General features: G+C 38.1%; 1 protein-coding gene across 7 annotated transcripts in view; it reads left to right on the forward strand.

Annotated features, from left to right (window-relative positions):
- The window catches only part of COLEC10 (collectin subfamily member 10), a 185,617-nt gene that overhangs the window by 149,386 nt on the left and 17,709 nt on the right, over nucleotides 1–18,522 (forward strand). For all 7 annotated transcript variants that reach the window (XM_082433240.1, XM_082433241.1, XM_082433243.1 and 4 more), the window contains 4 exons: nucleotides 5,283–5,354; nucleotides 6,748–6,819; nucleotides 16,166–16,219; nucleotides 17,836–17,931. In XM_082433240.1, coding sequence (XP_082289366.1) covers nucleotides 5,283–5,354; nucleotides 6,748–6,819; nucleotides 16,166–16,219; nucleotides 17,836–17,931 — 294 coding nt within the window. The remainder of the gene's footprint in view (nucleotides 1–5,282; nucleotides 5,355–6,747; nucleotides 6,820–16,165; nucleotides 16,220–17,835; nucleotides 17,932–18,522) is intronic.

Genomic DNA, 18,522 nt, shown 5'->3' on the forward strand with positions numbered 1-18,522 from the left:
ATGATTTTAAAATAAGGATTGAGATAGGTTCAAAAGAGATGACCTTTCATCGTCATCATCATCATCATTTTTGTACCTCCATTCTGTTCTCATTAAAACAAGAATAGATGAGTTTACCAAGCACCAGACACTGTGCTCAACACCTCTCATGCATTGTCTCCTTTAGTCCCTGACAATCCCTTGATGTAAGGATTTTTTCCTCCATTTTACGGATGAAACTGAGACTCAGAGAAATGAAATGACTTTCTCCAGAGCTCTTTTCTCCAGTGCAGTGCACTCCTTTTTCCTTAGGGCGAGCCTTGTGAATGTGACTGAGTTGAAGGGATCCAGGACGTATGGGGAGGTAGGTCGAGGCACAGAGGGACTGGTAAGCTGGGTGAATAGAGGAAAGGCAAACAATAGCAGGTCCCAGGAAGGCCTAGAAGTTTTCTTTTTCCTTTTTTAAGAAAATTTGTATCGGAGTAGAGTTGATTTACAATGTTGTGTTAATTTCAGGTGTACAGCAAAGTGAATCAGTTATACATATACATATATATCCACTCTTTTTTAGATTCTTTTCCCATATAGGTCATTACAGAGTATTGAGTAGAGTTCCCTGTGCTCTACAGTAGGTCCTTATTAGTTATCTATTTTATATATAGTAGTGTGTACCTGTCAATCCCATCTCCCAACTTATCCCTCCCCCTCTTCTCCCCCGGTAACCATAAGTTTGTTTTCTACATCTGTGACTCTATTTCTGTTTTGTAAATAAGTTCATTTGTACCATTTTCTTTTTGATTTCACATATAAGCGATATCATAAGATATTTGTCTTTGTCTGACTTACTTCACTCAGTATAACAATTTCTAGGTCCATCCATCTTGCTGCAAATAGCATTATTTTGTTCTTTTTTATGTTTCTGTGGAATAATGAGGTCGTGATTGAGGAAGGAAAAGTACTGGGATGTGGTCCACTTTGTGACCTTACTAGTGTATCTCATATATATGAGAGGTCCAGATGATAATTGATACAACTATGAAAATTTCCAAAAATGAAGATGCAATCAGCATACATGGAAAAAGGGCATAAGTAGGGTTGGGGAGGATATATTTTAGGTAGGAATCTGGCCTCATTGATAAAGCACACCATAACACCTGTATCACTCAATTCCAAGGCTGACCAGGAGAAGGACTGTTAACAACTTGCCCCCAGTCCATAAGATTATTCTGGCAGTGGGAAAAGTACAGCTTCCAGTGAATTTTCTTTAGCATTTCCAAAACCAATTCACTAAGTTTTAATAATTACTTCCTTTGAGCAGGGGTAATGATCTAGGTTCGGCTATTTCACTTCAAACTAGAATTTCATTTTAAAAGAGTTTTTGCTTTTTGGGGAAAAAAATTGTACCTAAGAAAAATTGGTCAGCTGTGTGCTCTGCTGGAATTCTGCTGGAGGGATTATCACAGCAAGCTGGTGGCCTGGCAGGAGCTGAAACCAATAATTTTTGTAAAAGTGAAATTAGTTCATCACAGTTTATAGCTTTTCATTTAATTTTAAAATGTAAGTGGCTATTTTTAAAAGAAGGAAAGTAAGTCTAAATTGCCCTACTAATCCAATGAAATATTGCTAAGAGGGTAAAAGCAGACAACTGTGCGCCATGTGGGAGATCCTTTCCAAAGCCTGCTTTTATGCCTCTCTTCTGTTCTCATTAAAACAAGTCCCAAAGATCAAATGAAGCTGGGACCCAAGCTGAAGGCAAGGGTACACGGTGTTTACTTCATCGCTGCCAGCAGCCCTCTCACCACCAGGCTGGGATTCAGGCACACTGGTCAGAAGAATAATAATCCTGTTTTCACCCTCCCAGGTCTCCGTCAGGAACCACCAGGGAGCAGCAAATGACTAAGTCACTCACCTGGCTGCCTCCAGTTAGATGCTTGCTTGAAAATGAATGGGAAAGCTCATAAGAAGGGGGAGAGAAGACATAATAATGGCACCAATAATTCACATTAGTGTGGTTTTATGACTCACCAAACCACGTACATGCCTGCGTTTGATTTTGCCTTTTGGTAAGCAGGACACGCATCTTTGGTCCCGTTGTGCAGAATAGCAATCCCCAAACCCAGAAATGTTAAAACAGAAATGTGTTCCTAACCATACACCTTGTTCAGAACAAAAGCTTTGAAGGCATTTTCCCTGGTTTGAATTCTGGCTTTATTACTTACCAGCTATGTGACCTTGGGAAGTGATTGAACCTCTCTTTGACCTCATTTTTTCATAAAATGGAGCTAAGAATAGTGTCCATCTTAAAGGTTTTTTGTGGGGATCAAATGATAGGATGCATGTCCAGTACGAGGAACTCCTTTGGTGCTTAATATTCAATAAACATTACCATTATATTTGTAAAATGTTTTATGGCTCATAAAACATGTCCGGTTCAACTATATTTATTAAGCTCCAGGGCCACTTTGCTAAATTCTGGGGGTGGTAGAAACACTCATGGCCCGGGTTATCTCACAGGTCACAGATGAGTATAAGGGAGAGCAGAGATAAACAGACTCACTCAGTAGAAGGCGGTACTTTAAACAATGAAGATAATCAGAAGGAGAATTTAGCCCAGCCTGAGAGTGTCAGAGAGAACTTCCTGAAGGAAAATACTTTTCTAATTTTACCTTTATTAAAACTCTCTGAAAAAGGTATTATTTTGTCCATTCTACAAACGGGTGAAACAAGGCTCAAGGTCAAGGACCTCGCAAGGTACCTCAGTTCATCAGTGGCAAAGCCAGGTCTTACTTATACTAAATTACCTCAAGGATACATTCCCTATGAATTACGTCATTGAGACATTGAGCTGGTTTCATCTTCCCCACTATCCATCTTATTTCAAAAGGAACAAGACGCACTTTCTGTATCTCCACTTTGCTCCCTGAAAAATGTGGCACAGCGCCAAGTTCTGTAAAATCCACAGTCCGCTGAGAGTCACAGAATCCTAGACTAGAAGGAACAATTACTTGCTAGTAGGGATCTGGAGGGGCAGAGACATACATATTGTTGAATCCTAGTTCTACCACTCACAAGCTCTATGACAATAGGGTAACAACTTAACCTCGGTGAGTCTCAGTTTTTCCATTCAGAAAATGGAGCAGTAATTGTTTCCACCTCCTAGAATTGCTGTGATGATCACATTAGCACAGTGCTGGCACACATGATAACATTCACTTGATAAACATTCACTTGATAAACATTCACTAATAACTTTAGCTAGAGAAACACCATCTAGTTCATCCACTTCACCCCACTGGTTTGATCACACAAATCATCTGTGCATCTTTTTTGAAATCCTTCCCCAGAAGGAGATACTAGAGTTTCATGTGTGAAGGGTTCCAATGCCTGACCAATCTCACAACCTGGAAATCTAACTGCTCCATTTAAAATATTATTTCATTTAAAATATTAACATTCTAAAAAATACAAAAAATAAAATATTGACATTCATTCTTAGAAAAAAGTAGAGAATGATTTGTTATGCTTTTTCTGGGTAAATGAACGAACATCACAACATTCTGTCTTCCCAAACTAATCTAATCTAATCCCGGGAATTTCATTTTTGTCTTACGAAGTCTGTTATCTACCACTTTCCACTGGTGATGACCAGGATGCCTTCCTGTCCTGAGATTGCTGTGGGGATAAGGCAGGTAGCTCGTCTTAACAATATTGTGTGTTGGGCTCTTTATTTTCAAAGCACCTTCACATGCTTAGCTTGTTGATCCTAATACAACTGGGAGAACTAGGGAGGGTGGGGATTATCTCTACACTAAGGATGAGGAAACTGAAGTATAAAGGAAAGAACAACGATAGCCGCCATTGCTAAGCACTTATATTCCAGGTCTTTTTTTGTTAACTTTTATTTTATATTGGAATATAGTTGATTAACAATGTTGTGTAAGTTTCAGGTGTACAGCAACGTTCCAGGTCTTTCACACATAATATCTTATTTAAACTTCTCAAGAGCCTTCTTTAGTAGGTGTTATTAGCTCAGTTTAGAGGAAAGGAAAATGAGGCTCATAAAGGGAGGTGACATAGCCAACTTTCTCCAGATACTGAACAGTAGAGCTGAGAAACTCCAGATCTACCTCACTCCAAAGCCCATAAGTTCAGTCACTGACTTTTGAAAATTTGATTAACCCATCAGTGACTAAAATGGCACTAAAATCCAGGATTCCTGATTCACAGTTCGGGAGACCTTTCATCAAACCACTCCTTCAGTTCTTCCTGACTGGGCAAGTTGCTAGAGCTAGACCCACCTATGACTAGAATAGCCTCTGCTCACACAGAACTGCTTTGCAGCTGTTCCCCATTCCTAGCTAATCTTCTGCTCTTATCTTCCAGGTCCATGCCTATGATTTGGGGGTTCTCAAGCATGCAGTCAGAGGGTTATAAAGTTATATATATGTTTACATATCTATCTATTATATATGTATACAATGTATATATATTTACATAATATATAAATATAGATTTGTATTATATATTTATACGTATTGTGCATAGATATTCATGTATATGGATATATATACAAGCACAGGCTTCCAGAATGTGCCAGATTCTCCAGCAAGAATAAAGATTTGCCAGGCCAAACAAACTTCTCAGGGATTTGCCAATAAGGGTAATTCTTTAAATATAGATTTGGATGTGTGTTGGTTCGCAATTTTGGGAATTTCCTCGGTGAAATCTGCAACTGGCCCCATACACAGAGGGCAAGGGGAGATGAAGAAAGAGGCAGGCCACTCCAGATTGGTAGGTGAGAGGTTTAATAAGCAAGGGAAGTTACAAGGCTTGTCTGAGTGGCCTTAAGACTAGTCAATCTCTGCACTCACCCACCAGAATCTTAAAGGTTTATATAGATGCCTTAAGTGGGCTCAGGCATGTATTCAGTCCAGGTGGTCTCAAGGCTGCATCCTTGAAATGGCTTGGGCTATGGGAGCTGGATGGAACATACATTCCAAGGACAGGGGAGAGGGTAAGGAACCTCTGATTGTCAGGTTCTAGCTTGCTGGTCAACCAATGGTCACATCCTCTTGATTACCTCTTCCAACAACATGGGAGAAGTGAAAGAAAAATGTTAATGGGAGTTTCTTCTCTTTCCCTGAGTGTCCCGTTCACGTGGGCCTATAGACATAATCAAATCGAAGTTGTAAGGCCAGCACTGAGCCGAGGGATAGATTCTAACCATGTTCAGCTTTTCCTGGGGAGTCTGTGCTTATGTTACTATTTGAGCTGCTCCACTCATTCATTTTCCATTTCAAAAGGAGATGAGGGTGAAAAAGGAGATCCAGGAGAGGAGGGAAAGCATGGCAAAGTGGGACGCATGGGGCCGAAAGGTAGGTAACATGATATGACTTTGACACTTTTCTCTCTCTCTACTGGACTTGCCTTGGAAGTTAGCAGCTTTCATAACACCCTCTTCTCCAACGATTCATGAGATGTGTTTCCTAAATGAATTTACTTGCCACCAGAGAGTTCCTTTGAGATTGCCTGTCGACAAGACTTGGACACATTTCTCAAGCTTCATCCTTAGGGCTGGTGAGAGAGGAACAGCCTGGGAGCCCTGGGGAATTGCAGTCTCTGGGAATATCTAAGGAACTCTGAGGTTTAGAAACACAGCCATGTTCATCGCTGTGTCCCCCCTCAGATGCCATGCGAAGCACCGCTGGCTGGCGGGCTTAGAGCGTGAGGAAGAAGATGTGCAACAGCAGAAAGAACTGTCTGACCCGCTGATTTACTCACTTTTCTCCAAGATCTCTTGGCAAATGGTGGGGTGTATATGGGAAGAACAGGAGAAAAGAAAATGAGAATATAACACAAAGGCTATTAGGGAATGGTTTTACTCCCAAGCCAAGACTCAGCCTCGCCAGAATACAGCTTCTGGATTGTGATGTGTAAGCGCGTGTCTTCCGAGCCCTAGAACTACTCCTTGCCATCTGCAACAAGGTAGTGGCCCTAGACCCCTGATTTTAAAATCTTCAGTAAGTTAAAGAGAGGAAAAGACTCATAGGATTTTGAGACTTCAATTTGAGAAAGGCTGATTTAAACTCTTCTTATTCTATAAATATGTACAATGAACTGCAAAATTATTCTCACAACTAGATAGCTTTACAACTGGTAAATATTTTGTAGATAATCATAGATTAAAAATGCAAATTAGTAACAATTTTGTAGGAACCCCTGATTATATATTTTTAACCCCTGATTATATTTTAACTCAGGAACCCCTGATTATATTTTTTTGGATGAAAACTTGGTGGGACAATCTCTGATGTCCCTTTAATCACTAGGTTTTATGATTGTATGTTCCCTCCCCTTTAAAAAAATGGCTAAGATAGTCCAATTTGTTTTAAAGTAGCGAGGAAATAGAATCCCAAAGTGAAGCCAAACTGGATCTCAGGAGGAACAGAATTAGAATAAACGGCAAGAATTTTTTCGCTCAGCTCCTTATCTGACCTTTAGATTAAACATCCTCTGCTGTAGTCCTTTAGAAATATTGCATTTTAATATCATCAGGCCCAGGACTGTCACACTCACCCACATTTTAATTTTAATATGTACATTATAATGCTATTAAAATAGTTAATATAGCACAGGATGTATATTATATACCACAGATAGAAGAATGCACTTTTTGGTATTTCCTTCAAGTGAATATGATATACTAGGCACATCATTAAAGGGAAGATAAAACCTTAGGATATAAAGATGACATGCTTTGCTTTTCAGGAATTAAAGGAGAACTGGGTGATGTAGGAGACCAAGGCAATATTGGCAAGACCGGGCCCATTGGCAAGAAGGGTAAGCTATATTTTACTATTCTCCAGTAGTAATTTAAAGCCAATTGAACCTACCTTCAATATATGTTGAAATATTCTGTACCATGAAAAATGATCCCTTTCCTTTCCTTTAAAACACGAGTTTTCTTTTTCCTCTTATCTTGGCAGTTTCTTCCATACGTAAGCAATGTGTCTTTTAAAAAAGGCCTTGAGCAAAATTCAACTGAAATTCAGGGACAGATTCAAAAATAAAGTTCAGTTAGTCTCTACCCAGAACGCTCTCCTGGGATCTACTGGTTACAATCCTTTATGCAATTAAAACGGGTGTCATGACCATGAAGCACACTCCGTTGTAGAAAACAATTATTCATAAAACTCCATGTAGCTGAGGACAGTATAATATTCCTTTTTAATGTGAGTGGAATAATAATAAGTCTGTGCCTGAGATCTATTAACAGGATAGGAATTTGAGGTGTGTGTATATACATCGTTTTGTTTTTAGTCATATCCTGACCCTGCACGTTCCTGCTTCAATATTATAAAACAGAGGTAGCCTCCCCTTTATTATCTAAGCACCCTATCCCATCTTCTTCTCCTAAAACACCACAATGGTAGCAGGTTCTTTTTTTTTTTTTTTAATAGATCTTTACTGGAGTATAATTGCTTCACAGTACTGTGTTAGTTTCTGTTGTACACCAAAGCGAATCAGCTATATGCATACACATGTCCCCAGATCCCCTCCCTCTTGAGCCTCCCTCCCACCCTCCCTTATTGCTTCTGATATTCAGCAACTCATACAGACATCGTTCTGTTGGTTTGAAGTTACAAAGCGATCTCCTTTTACCTGGATACACAATTTATTTGAGCATAGGAGAACGGGCTCAAGTGGGGATGATTTGCATCACAGGGGCATTTTAAGCAGATACTTGCTACACTGGAGCTCATCACAGTAGTAGTGGAAGGTGGCTATGAAATTATGACCTAAGTACAGTATTTACTCCAGTTAATTTTATGCAGTTATGATTTAACACTACAGCTTTACATTTGCTTACATTTCTCGCAACTGGGAATGGCACCATGTATGGTCTGTAGTCATGTCTGTAAGTTTTGATAAATTTTAACTTTTTATAATCAATTTGTGTGTATTTTAAGGTATAAATGATAAAATAGACTGGTATCTACATATATTTTATACATACATGACATACCTAACTTTTTCTTAATTTTTTTCAGTATTTCTAGGCTACGTGGTTTATCTGTGAGTTTTTTCAAATTGTTGCAAATCTCCCAAAACTTCCCCAATATATTTATATTAAAATTTTGCACATAAGTGAACCCGCACAGTTCAAACCCGTGTTGTTCAAGGGTCAACTGTATAATGCTGAATAACTACAGGACTACTATAGGAACCATGTCAGAGAGTAAAGCCAGATTGGTATGAAGAAGAACTGACCGAGGTCTTGAAGAATAGTAACATGTTTACAGAAATGGGGATAAAGCATTTGAGGAAGATGCAAGAGATACTTGTGCAAAGGTGCAGAGTGGGGAAACTCAGTGCTATGGGTAATAGAATTCTGCAGCCTTGATGTCCCCTGCAGCCTTCCATATGTGCTTGAGCAGCTGCATAATTAAACCAGCAGTGGCCAGCAGTGTGCTCTCCAGCTGTGGCCCCTCCCCTTTCATTCTGTGGCTTGGAACACCCTCCAACTCATTCCTTGGAGAAACTTCCTTTGACCTGCATTTGAGGGCAGAAACAGAAGGCAGTACCACTGGAAAGAAGTTACTATGGTTACTTTTGATCCAGTGGCTTATATCCACCGTAGAATGTATATTCACTTGAAGTTGAAATCCTCATAGCTGAAGAAGAGCTACACGGACTCCTCATAGTTCATGGTCCTGCTGTAGGACGCACCTGTGGTGGTTTTACCATGAAGCTGATGAAGTTTTGGCTTCAGAGCCCCGCACTTGTCTGGGTTTTTCCCCAGCTGCCAAGAGGAACCTCAGCGATGGGTTCACGTGGCCACAAGTCTTGGTGAAATTTGTAAAGTAACCTTAACTTATCAAAATGGTGCCTCTCAACATTTTAAAAAATCAGTGCCTTGCCAACAAGCCTTTTGAGACATATCGCCCCCTTAATGAGATGTTTAGACATATTTTTCCTTCTTGCCCACCCCTCCGTGAAATTTTAACACCATCCATGGACTATATGTTATGTAGTTTGTGTATATTTATACTTTATATATTAAAAAAGAGTAAGATTTTTTTCAACCCCCCTGCACTGACTTTTGCATCCATGAGGTGGTACTGTCCCCACTGGAATGCATGGATTAAGGGTACTGTCTCCTTTTGCTGTTTCCCAAACATGCCAAGGTGCCTTCTTCTGCCCTCTGCCTTTGCTCAGACAGTTTCCTACCCCTACACACCTCTTCATCCATCACTGTGTGTCAAAATACCACTTATTCTTCAAGACCATGAAAAATAGACTTCTTTATAAAGCTTTTCCTGATCGCTTCCTTTGTGCTCTCCACCTGAGTTTGGACATCTGTTAAGGTGTGAACATCTTCCATCATGGATTATTTGGGCTGCCATACAGCAGAATATTTGAACTCTTGAGGTTTGAAATCAGAATGATTGGGTTTCAATCCCGACTCAGTGTCTTTCTTGCCATGTGACCTTGTATACATTTCTTAACTTATCTGTGCTTCAGTTCCCTCATGGACAAAATAAAGACAATAACAGCCTTAAAAAAAAAAAGAGAGCGAGAGAGAGAGAGAGAGCACTGTCTCCTGCTCCAACTTCCTTCCAACATACTTCTCCTTGTATCAGTTTGTGGAGTGGATACAAGTATTTTGGGAGCTAGCTAAGAAGAACTTGAGTGGGGGAAATATTTCGTTTGGACTTAATGAGATATATCTGTGTAGTTTGCAGTTACTTCCATGTACAGTTAAGTTCTTGCTAACAGTTCCAAAGTAGGAATAACTTCCAAGAATACTCCTACCACCAACTGTGCAGATCTATCCAAAGTCATAATGAAAAAGTGCAGGGGCGGAAGTCAGATCATCATAAGAATGTGTCCGGGGCATTCAGCCCAAGAAATGTGTCGATTGTGCAAAAGAAACAAGGCTTGAAATGTAACAGGCCAGAGTTAATCTGTGGAAAAATTTTTCAAATCTAACAGCTCAGATATGAACAAGACTTTACAGAGGTATTCTCAAAGTTGACAATATTCTTAATTTACATACGCCATCAATAACAAGTTGGGAAGGTGAAAGTAACTTCTTATGTTATTAATAATAAAAATTAAATTCAGATTTCTGCTACGGGCCATGAGAGATTCACCTGCATTAATCCTTCTGCTAAGAATGACTAGTTGAGTCAAAAAATAAATAAAACCATATCTGAAGGCATGAGAGGGCAACCAGATTGAAAAAGACTTTAGGGGAGCCATGCTAAGGTAAGCTCTACATCCTGTGCTGATTTTCCACATTTACCAATTCCTACTTGAGGCAGCATTAAGAGACTAAGAGGCTTGAGCAGAAAGCTACTCAAACTGCATTGGGAATTCAAGCCCTGCCAGAGGTGAGTAGCCCAGGAAATGCCACTCTTCTTCTCATTTCAAAAACAAAAGTTTCCAGTTAGAATTCCAGGAATTCTGAAAAAACATTTGATTAATCATATGCCCATTCATGTTAAAAAAATGTAGCAAACTAGAAATAGAGGACGTCCATTGAACACGTCTCTCCTGATTGAACACGTCTCTCCTGATATTGGAAATGAGATGAGCGTAGCCTTCATCACCAAGTCTAATCAGCAATTATACTCCAATAAAGATGTTAAAAAAGAAGAAAAAATTATATTATAGAAGAGGTGCCAGCCAGAACAAAAATGCAAGAACAAGCAATAAGAATCATAATAATTGGAAATGAAGAAGAGGGTGATTATTTCCTGACGACATGATAACATACCCAGAAAATACAAAAGAATCTACAGATTAGCTATTTGTGTTAAGTTTTTTAGACAGCTTAACTTATAAAAATCAATTTTGTTTCTAAATACTAGAAACAATTTTAAAAACTGAAATTAAAAAGATTCCATTTGTTATAGCATCAAAATGGTCAAATATCTAGGAATAAATCCAACAAAAGATGCATAAGCTCTCTGCAAAAAACACCACATGTTGATAATGAGAGAAATTAAAGAATATCTAAGGAGATGGAGGTAAAGCTACATTCATAGATTGGATGACGCAGTATTGTTGAGATGATCAATATTATTAAGATGATCCTCAAATTGATCAATAGATTCAGTGCTCTTTCAATTCACATCCCAGAAGTAGTTCTCTTGGAATAAGATAAGCCAATTCAAAATTTATATGGAAATGAAAAGGACCATGAATACCCAAAGACAATCTTGAAAAATAAAAACAAAAGTGAAAGATTTAAATTACTGAATTTAAATATTTATTATAAAGTTAAACAATTAAGATAGTATTGATTTAGTGCAGAGACAAATAGACGAATGGATATGAATACAGCATGCAGAAACAGACCCCAAACTTGAATTATGCAAAGATGACATTTTTTTTGAAATGGGAAATGATGCACCTATCAATAGGTCAATGGATGTATATGATAGGTCAATGGATGTATATGAATGCAGCCAAACATATGCAGCACATAATATATGAAAAAAAAGAATTATAAAGGTACAAAATTCTTTTATTAAAATTGTATGGTTTTTAGTGAATTTTGTAATGTGGTAATTGGCTACTTTTAAAATTTAGTGACTTAGTTTTCTTATAATAAGGATTCATTTTTATAAGTACTTCATCATTTGTAATTTAGTTTTTTTTTTTTAAAGAAGTCTCCTCAAATTGTATAAGCTTCAGATAAAAATACATCATGATTCTGCTTCTGGCTCTATCAGCTTCATTTAACAAATGGTTAAAGGGAGGGAAAGGTGTAGCCAGAGTGTGGGATGTTGGACTTCAAGATTTCTGAGATGCGACCATGTTATATAAGGTTAAGATCTCAAGTATTGCCCTAGAGATGAGCAGAGGTAGAGTGGGAAGCTAAGTCATTGCCACGAACACGTCCAGAATTCAAGACCTTCATTAATTATTCTAGATATTGCACATTCCTAGATTTAGATGTGCCAAATCTAGATGAGACTCCAACCAGGAGGGTTGAAGTTCATGATCTTGAGCCTAGTCTTAATCCTTTCATAGAATAAGACTAAGTAACTTTGGAAGGAAGGATGGTAGACGACAGAGTCAAGGGGTAGGATCAAAAGTTTTCGTATGATTTTCTGAGCCTTAAAATGGATGAACTTCCAAAAATTGGAGAAGTAACAGTCTGGAACGGATAGGGTTAACTAACCTTATCTTCTTCAGGCAATTCCTTATTCAAACTCAGTTGCCTATACACCTAGAGCACACCTCCACCACTTTATTATCGTCATGGCTTATTAGGTTGTCTGTTTCATCCAATACACTGTGGATTTCTGGAGGAAACAAACGAACGAAAGCTATATCAGGTCTCTTTGTTTAAATAATTATAAGGTGTATGTGAGGATGCTGCTTTTTAATCATTTTATTCTAATGTCTACTATACAGTAGAAACTTTCTAAATGTTTGTTGCATTAAGGATGAAAAAATAAATGATATACATTATTTCCTATGATGTGACCTTCTTTTCTACTCTTTATTTCTAAGTACCACTTTCCCTTAATATCAGTTTTCACCATTGGTTAAGATTTTTTTCTCCTCCAGAGCTATGTCATGTCCTGGAATTTCAAAAAAAAAAAAAAAAAAAAATGGAGGTTCAGTGCTCTGGCTCACCTGGATTAATTTCATTTTTAATCTGAACTTTGAAATTTATTGTTCTCATTTTGTCATTGGTCCTTCTAAATTTTTCACTGACTCAGATTAATCTCAGCTTTCTGGGCTGAACTTAATGTTGTCACTTGAATGGATAAGGTAGCTTTCTGGATGTCAATATTTCATTTCAGGAATAGGAAAGGATGATTTAGTATAGGTAAATTCAATCTCATGACAGATGCTTTTACTTAAGGTTAATAATCCTTTTTACAGTGAAAGTATTATGGTGCTTGTTTGTTTAAATGCAACCTCTAATTCTTCAACATTAAGACAGTTAACACAGAGGTGTTCTCACTTATGGGTCAAAAATAAGTTTTTGTGTATGCTTTAAACCAGATTTAGTTTTGGGGAAGTAGACACTATGAGCTCACATTCACCATGAATTGGCTAAGTACTTGGCATGCTTTCCTTTACCACAACTCTGATTTAGGGGGCAGAAGCTAGCACTGGTTGAACATCCTCTGGGAGTCAAGCACAGACCTAATCCCATGATAACATTATCTGATTTATCCTTCTTAATGATCTTATGACTTAAGGTACCACTATTCCACTTTAAAAATGAAAGAAATGGAGGCTTAAAGGAATTAAGTAACCTGTCCATGTTTAGCTATTAAATGGCATAGTCAGGATTCAAGCCCTGGTTTTTCAGACTTCCATGGTTTTTCATTCCACCACACTGCTTTGACTTTCCCATCTGTTAAAAAAAAGGAAAGGAATTCATGTCAAAATACTGGAAAGTAGTCACAGTGCTTACATCTTCTCAGAAAAAAAAAATCCATGTATCAATTCAAGTATCTATTTCCCACATTAAGATCCAGTTAAAGGCTACTGCTTCAATGAATCTTTCCCTGCTCTGATCCACAGCCGTCTTTACCTTCTCTGAAAAACTACCAGGCATTTCCTTTATTTCATTCTGTTTGTAGACAATGGTGCTAATGTCTCATCTCCTTGGTCTCTTATGTGCACTTTGTTTTCCTTAAAAACCTATTTTTTTGGCTGTGCTGTGTGGCTTGCAGGATTTTCGTTCCCTGACAAGGGATTGAACCAGCACCTTCGGCAGTGAAAGAGTCCCAGCCACTGGACCGCCAGGGAAGTCCCCCAAAACCTATCATTTTCTAAAGCAAATACTCTATGTATGCTTTTTTAAAAATGTTCATTATCGGCCTTAGACCAGAACCAGGATCATAGCAAAACTAGAGTCAATTTTCAACCTATGTTGAATTGAAACGATTCACATATAAAGAAAATAAACTATTTTTAATTAAAATATTAAGCCATATTCATATGAACTTTCAAGTCCATATTGCTTTTGGTGATGATAGGACTGATATTCCTTTCAACTTTTTATAACATTTTTTGAAGTCTTTGCTTCCCTTCATTAAGTCATTGGTTAAGTTATTTGAAAAACACCATGAATTGGGGAGTCAGAAGTGGTTGGGTTTCAATACCAGCACTGCTATTGAATTGCTGGATGTCCTTGAGCAATTTATTTTGCCTCTCTGATCTTCAGTATCTTCAGTTGTAGAATAAAGACAATGATAGTACCTAGCTCATTGGATTTAATATGATAATACCTATAAAGTATCTAAACAGTACTTGACAAATGATTGGCACTCAGCAAATATATATTCCTTTTCTTCCATTAACATACTCTCAAAATCTAGTCTTATCTTTTCCAATTTACATATAAGGGAAATGAGGAGTTTGCAGGACACAGCTTAGGTGCGTCCAGATCAATCTTCCTCGTCAGGGTGCTTGGCACAGTTTTATGCTCTTTCCCAACTGCACCTCTGCTGTACATTGCTTCCTGTGTTGCTTTCACCTTCACCTGCTGAAGCTCCAATGCCATCTCCTCAGGAGAGCCTTCCTTCATTCTTCCAGCTGGGGCACTACCTCTTCCAACTCCCTTCTGCATTGGACAGAGTATGTTATCTCTGTTCATGGTCTTTCTTATAATATTTATCACGTTCTGTTGTCATAGATTTCACCATTGTCTCATTTCATCCAAGTACAAGTTCTGAGGCATTCCCCAGCATCCTTAAACTACATTTGGGGTTTCAAGGACTCCCCTCCTTTTGTCTGGGGAGCTCATGAATGTCTGGCGTCACTGTAAAGAAAAGTGTCCACATGGGTCAAGTTGGAAAAGCTCAGCAAATCCTGGGGCCCTGGCAGGCATACCTTTCTGCATGATCAGTGGCCAATATGTATGGGACTCAATGAAAAGCAGTCAGCAGACAGTGATGAAAGAATAGCTAGTGGGCAGGCAACATGGGGAACCCTTTGGGTTTTAGAGTGGCTCCCAGTTTTTCCCTTTTGCTGGGAAAGGAAGGGGTTAGGCAGAACCTCAATGCTGACTCCACTGCCCCTTACATTGCCGCCTCGGTCATATACCCAATTCCTGGCCACGTCATTATCCTACACGAGTAAGCCTCATACTCTTCTCTAGCCTGGGTGACCTTCATCCTGTATTCATCCCCCTGAATTCTTTCTTATTCTTTTTCCAGATCACCGATGAAGCATAAACTCTATTTTACTCCTATCAGGGTCTTCTCTTTTGAGTCCCCAGAACTTCAGGCAAACATTTCCTCTTATAAATCAAAAGCTTTTGCTTTCAATTATTGTGCCTGATGTGGGCTTCAAGAGCTTATTTTGAAGTTGAAAAAAAAAATCAACATTTTTTTTCTCTCTGCTTTAATAATTCTGATTCTCTGAGAATTGTTTTGTGGATGTCTCTGACTGAATAAGGAAAGGGTCAAATACAAAAAAGAGCAGAGAGGAAAATTATCAAGGTTGATATGTCAGTATAATATTTTTGACACAACTTTATATTATGGATATTTGCATATATCACATCTCTTCCAAAAAGCATAAACTCTTTCAAGCCAGATGTTTAATCTTGTCTCTCTTTATACCCTTTCAAAGTACCAGTCAAGTCTTTTGTCTTGCATAGAGTAAGTAAATAGTAAATATTTGTTGAATTAAATTGAAAAAGCACGATACATGTTTTTGAAAATCCAAGGGCAAAGCCACATGGAAGAACTTGGGGACATAATAAATACACAGACACTGTGTAGTGCTAATCAGTTGATCCAGATATGTAAAACAATGGCACTTCTTAAATTAAAAACATGCAGAATATTGTCTTAGCTTTGCCCAGAAGGCCACATTATAAAGACATGTTAGTAAGATCAGTGACACAAACTTAAACGTTTATACATCCAACTGGAATTCTGCATTCCATCTAATTAAATTATGACTTGTTTGATTTGTTGTACCTGTACAGCCAACTCAAAATCAAATTATTTTTATAAAACCAAGGAATATTTGTCGGAGATATTGCAATGAATTTTAAAACCTCTTTCCTGTTATTTTAAGTGTATAAGATATTGTCTGCCTGAAATAATTCAATTTCATTATATTTTATGCATTCTATTCATCAATAACACTATTTTATGTGGTTGTTCTTTTCATGGCTATGGTTTTTCTTCAGGTGACAAAGGGGAAAAGGGTTTGCCTGGGATACCTGGAGGAAAAGGCAAAGCAGGTATAATATACTCAGTTTTTCTTCTTAATTTTTAGCATCATTCCAAATCTATTCATCTTAAAAATGAATATAGTTTGTAGAAAAACAATAGTCTTTTCAGTGGGATTAACCTCATTTTCCTTGGGCCAGAAGAAAGGGAAGAATGAAAATTTCCTCTCTATCTGCTGGTGACTTTCCAAGCCTCTGGGGAAGGGGAGGATGGTGCATTCCACCCCCCACCCCCCACCCCACTGTGCTTACCATGAGGCAGCAAACCCAGCACATCAGGAAGCAGCCCTCATTCTCCGAGACCAGGAGGAAAATCCACGAGGGCCACAACAATTGGACCAGCACGTCTTACATTCCACCAGCGTCTCAGCCAAATACTGGCCAAGCGGTTTGCCAGCAGCAAACTGCCCTGATCCAGTGAGGCCCTGTGGTTACAGAACATGCCTCAATGGCCGGGAGCTTCTCCCTGATACTGAAAGAGAGGTCGATTTCCAGCGCTTGATGCAAGGAAAAAAGTAGCTTGTTCTTGGTGAGCTTCAATTATTTCTATCCATAAAGGTGTAGTGCAGACTAATTCTAAGAGCTGTTTTAACTTCCTTATATTTAACTGTGAATGTGGATAAATAAAGCCACAGATATTTTTTTTTTCCTTTGGCTAATAGAATTCATTTTGCTTTTCAACAACCAAAGAAACAAAGCAAATGGAAATCTTGACATGAAGCAGCCATTAAATAGGAAAAGGGAATCATTTGAATTTTTTTTTAACTTTTTATTTTATATTGGAGTATAGTTGCTTAACAATGTGTTAGTTTCAGGTGTGCAGCAAAGTGATTCAGTTATACATATACATGTGTCTATTCTTTTTCACATTCTTTTCCCATTTAGGTTGTTACATAATATTGAGCAGAGTTCCCTGTGCTATACAGCAGGCCCTTGTTGGTTATCTGGGAATCATTTGAATTTTACATCATTTTCCTTACAATTCTTTCTCTGCCACATTACCAGTAGGTAATTGAAAAGGTAAATGAGCAAAGGGGAATTAATGGCAGAAGTTAAAATCATAGTTTATCCACAAATGGGACAACTGACTCTTGAAATTGTAACATAGATCTATTCACAAGATTTAAACTTAGTCCTTGAAACATTAAGCTATACTCCAAATGGATAATCAGAATTAACATTTATTTCATCGTGAAAGTTTTCTCCTGTCTTGGGAGAGTTGTGAGAGCCAGTGAACAATGCAGTAACAGAAGAGAAGACTGGCTAGAAATATGTTTTTTAAAAGCTGTAAAGATTTTATTCTGAGACTGGCATGTTCTGTGTTCAACAAAAATGCCAAATGGTCCACAATATGTGTACAGTGGTTAGTCATATTTACTGTTCTTTTAAAAAATATGGTTTAGAACTGTGTTTTAACTAATTTAAAATATTTCAAAAGATATTTTCTGAATTCCTAAAGACAAGGTATATTGGAAACCCTGTCTTAAATAAAAGACGAAAGCATAGCCGTTCACAGAGTGACGTAGCCAGACTAGAAGAAGACAGTAAATATTGGGAAGAGAGCAATTGCTCTTTTCAACCAGTCTGCTTGTGCTTCAACATGAATTCACAGCTTTGTCATTTAAAAGGGACTGTCTGTGATTGCGGAAGATACCGAAAAGTTGTTGGACAACTGGATATCAGTGTGGCTCGCCTCAAGACATCGATGAAGTTTGTCAAGAATGGTGAGTCTCTTCTATTGCTTTGTACTATTTATCCATGGATTTATCTCTTTCAACACTGCAATTCCAACTCCCTAGCAGGAAATAACTTTGGGCAAAGGCCTACTGAGATAGTGTCACCAGTTTAAAGGTCTCTCAAAATCCTAATTATCCACTCACTCTAGGACATTTCAGGTCCACTTCCTATGGACATACATATGTGTGTTCCTATGGGTAGAAAAGGGTGCTTTAGTGAGAGAGGGGAATGAAGAAAAGGCAGAGTTTGGCTAGCTGGGCCTTAAGAAAAAAAGGGCCCAGGTTTCAAACAGCCAGCATCTCAGAAGATAAAAGTAATAATAAAAACAACAGCTACTTTCTTGAGTACTTGGAATAATAATAATTTTTATGATTAGACCGAAGCTTAGAGAGATTACCTTACCCATAGATACAAGCTAATGAACAGTGGAGCACGGATCTGAACACAGGTTTCATGACTCCTCTACCCTCAGTGCAAATCAATAAGAGCATTATGCATTTCTCTAAATTGTGCAGTTTTCCATATTAGTCATTTTTGTTTTCCCTTGTATTTCCCTATTAAAGTTTGCAATAAAGCCC

Source organism: Balaenoptera physalus (assembly GCF_965194825.1).
Source record: "Balaenoptera physalus genome assembly, chromosome: 17".
NCBI classification, from domain to species: Eukaryota; Metazoa; Chordata; class Mammalia; order Artiodactyla; family Balaenopteridae; genus Balaenoptera; species Balaenoptera physalus.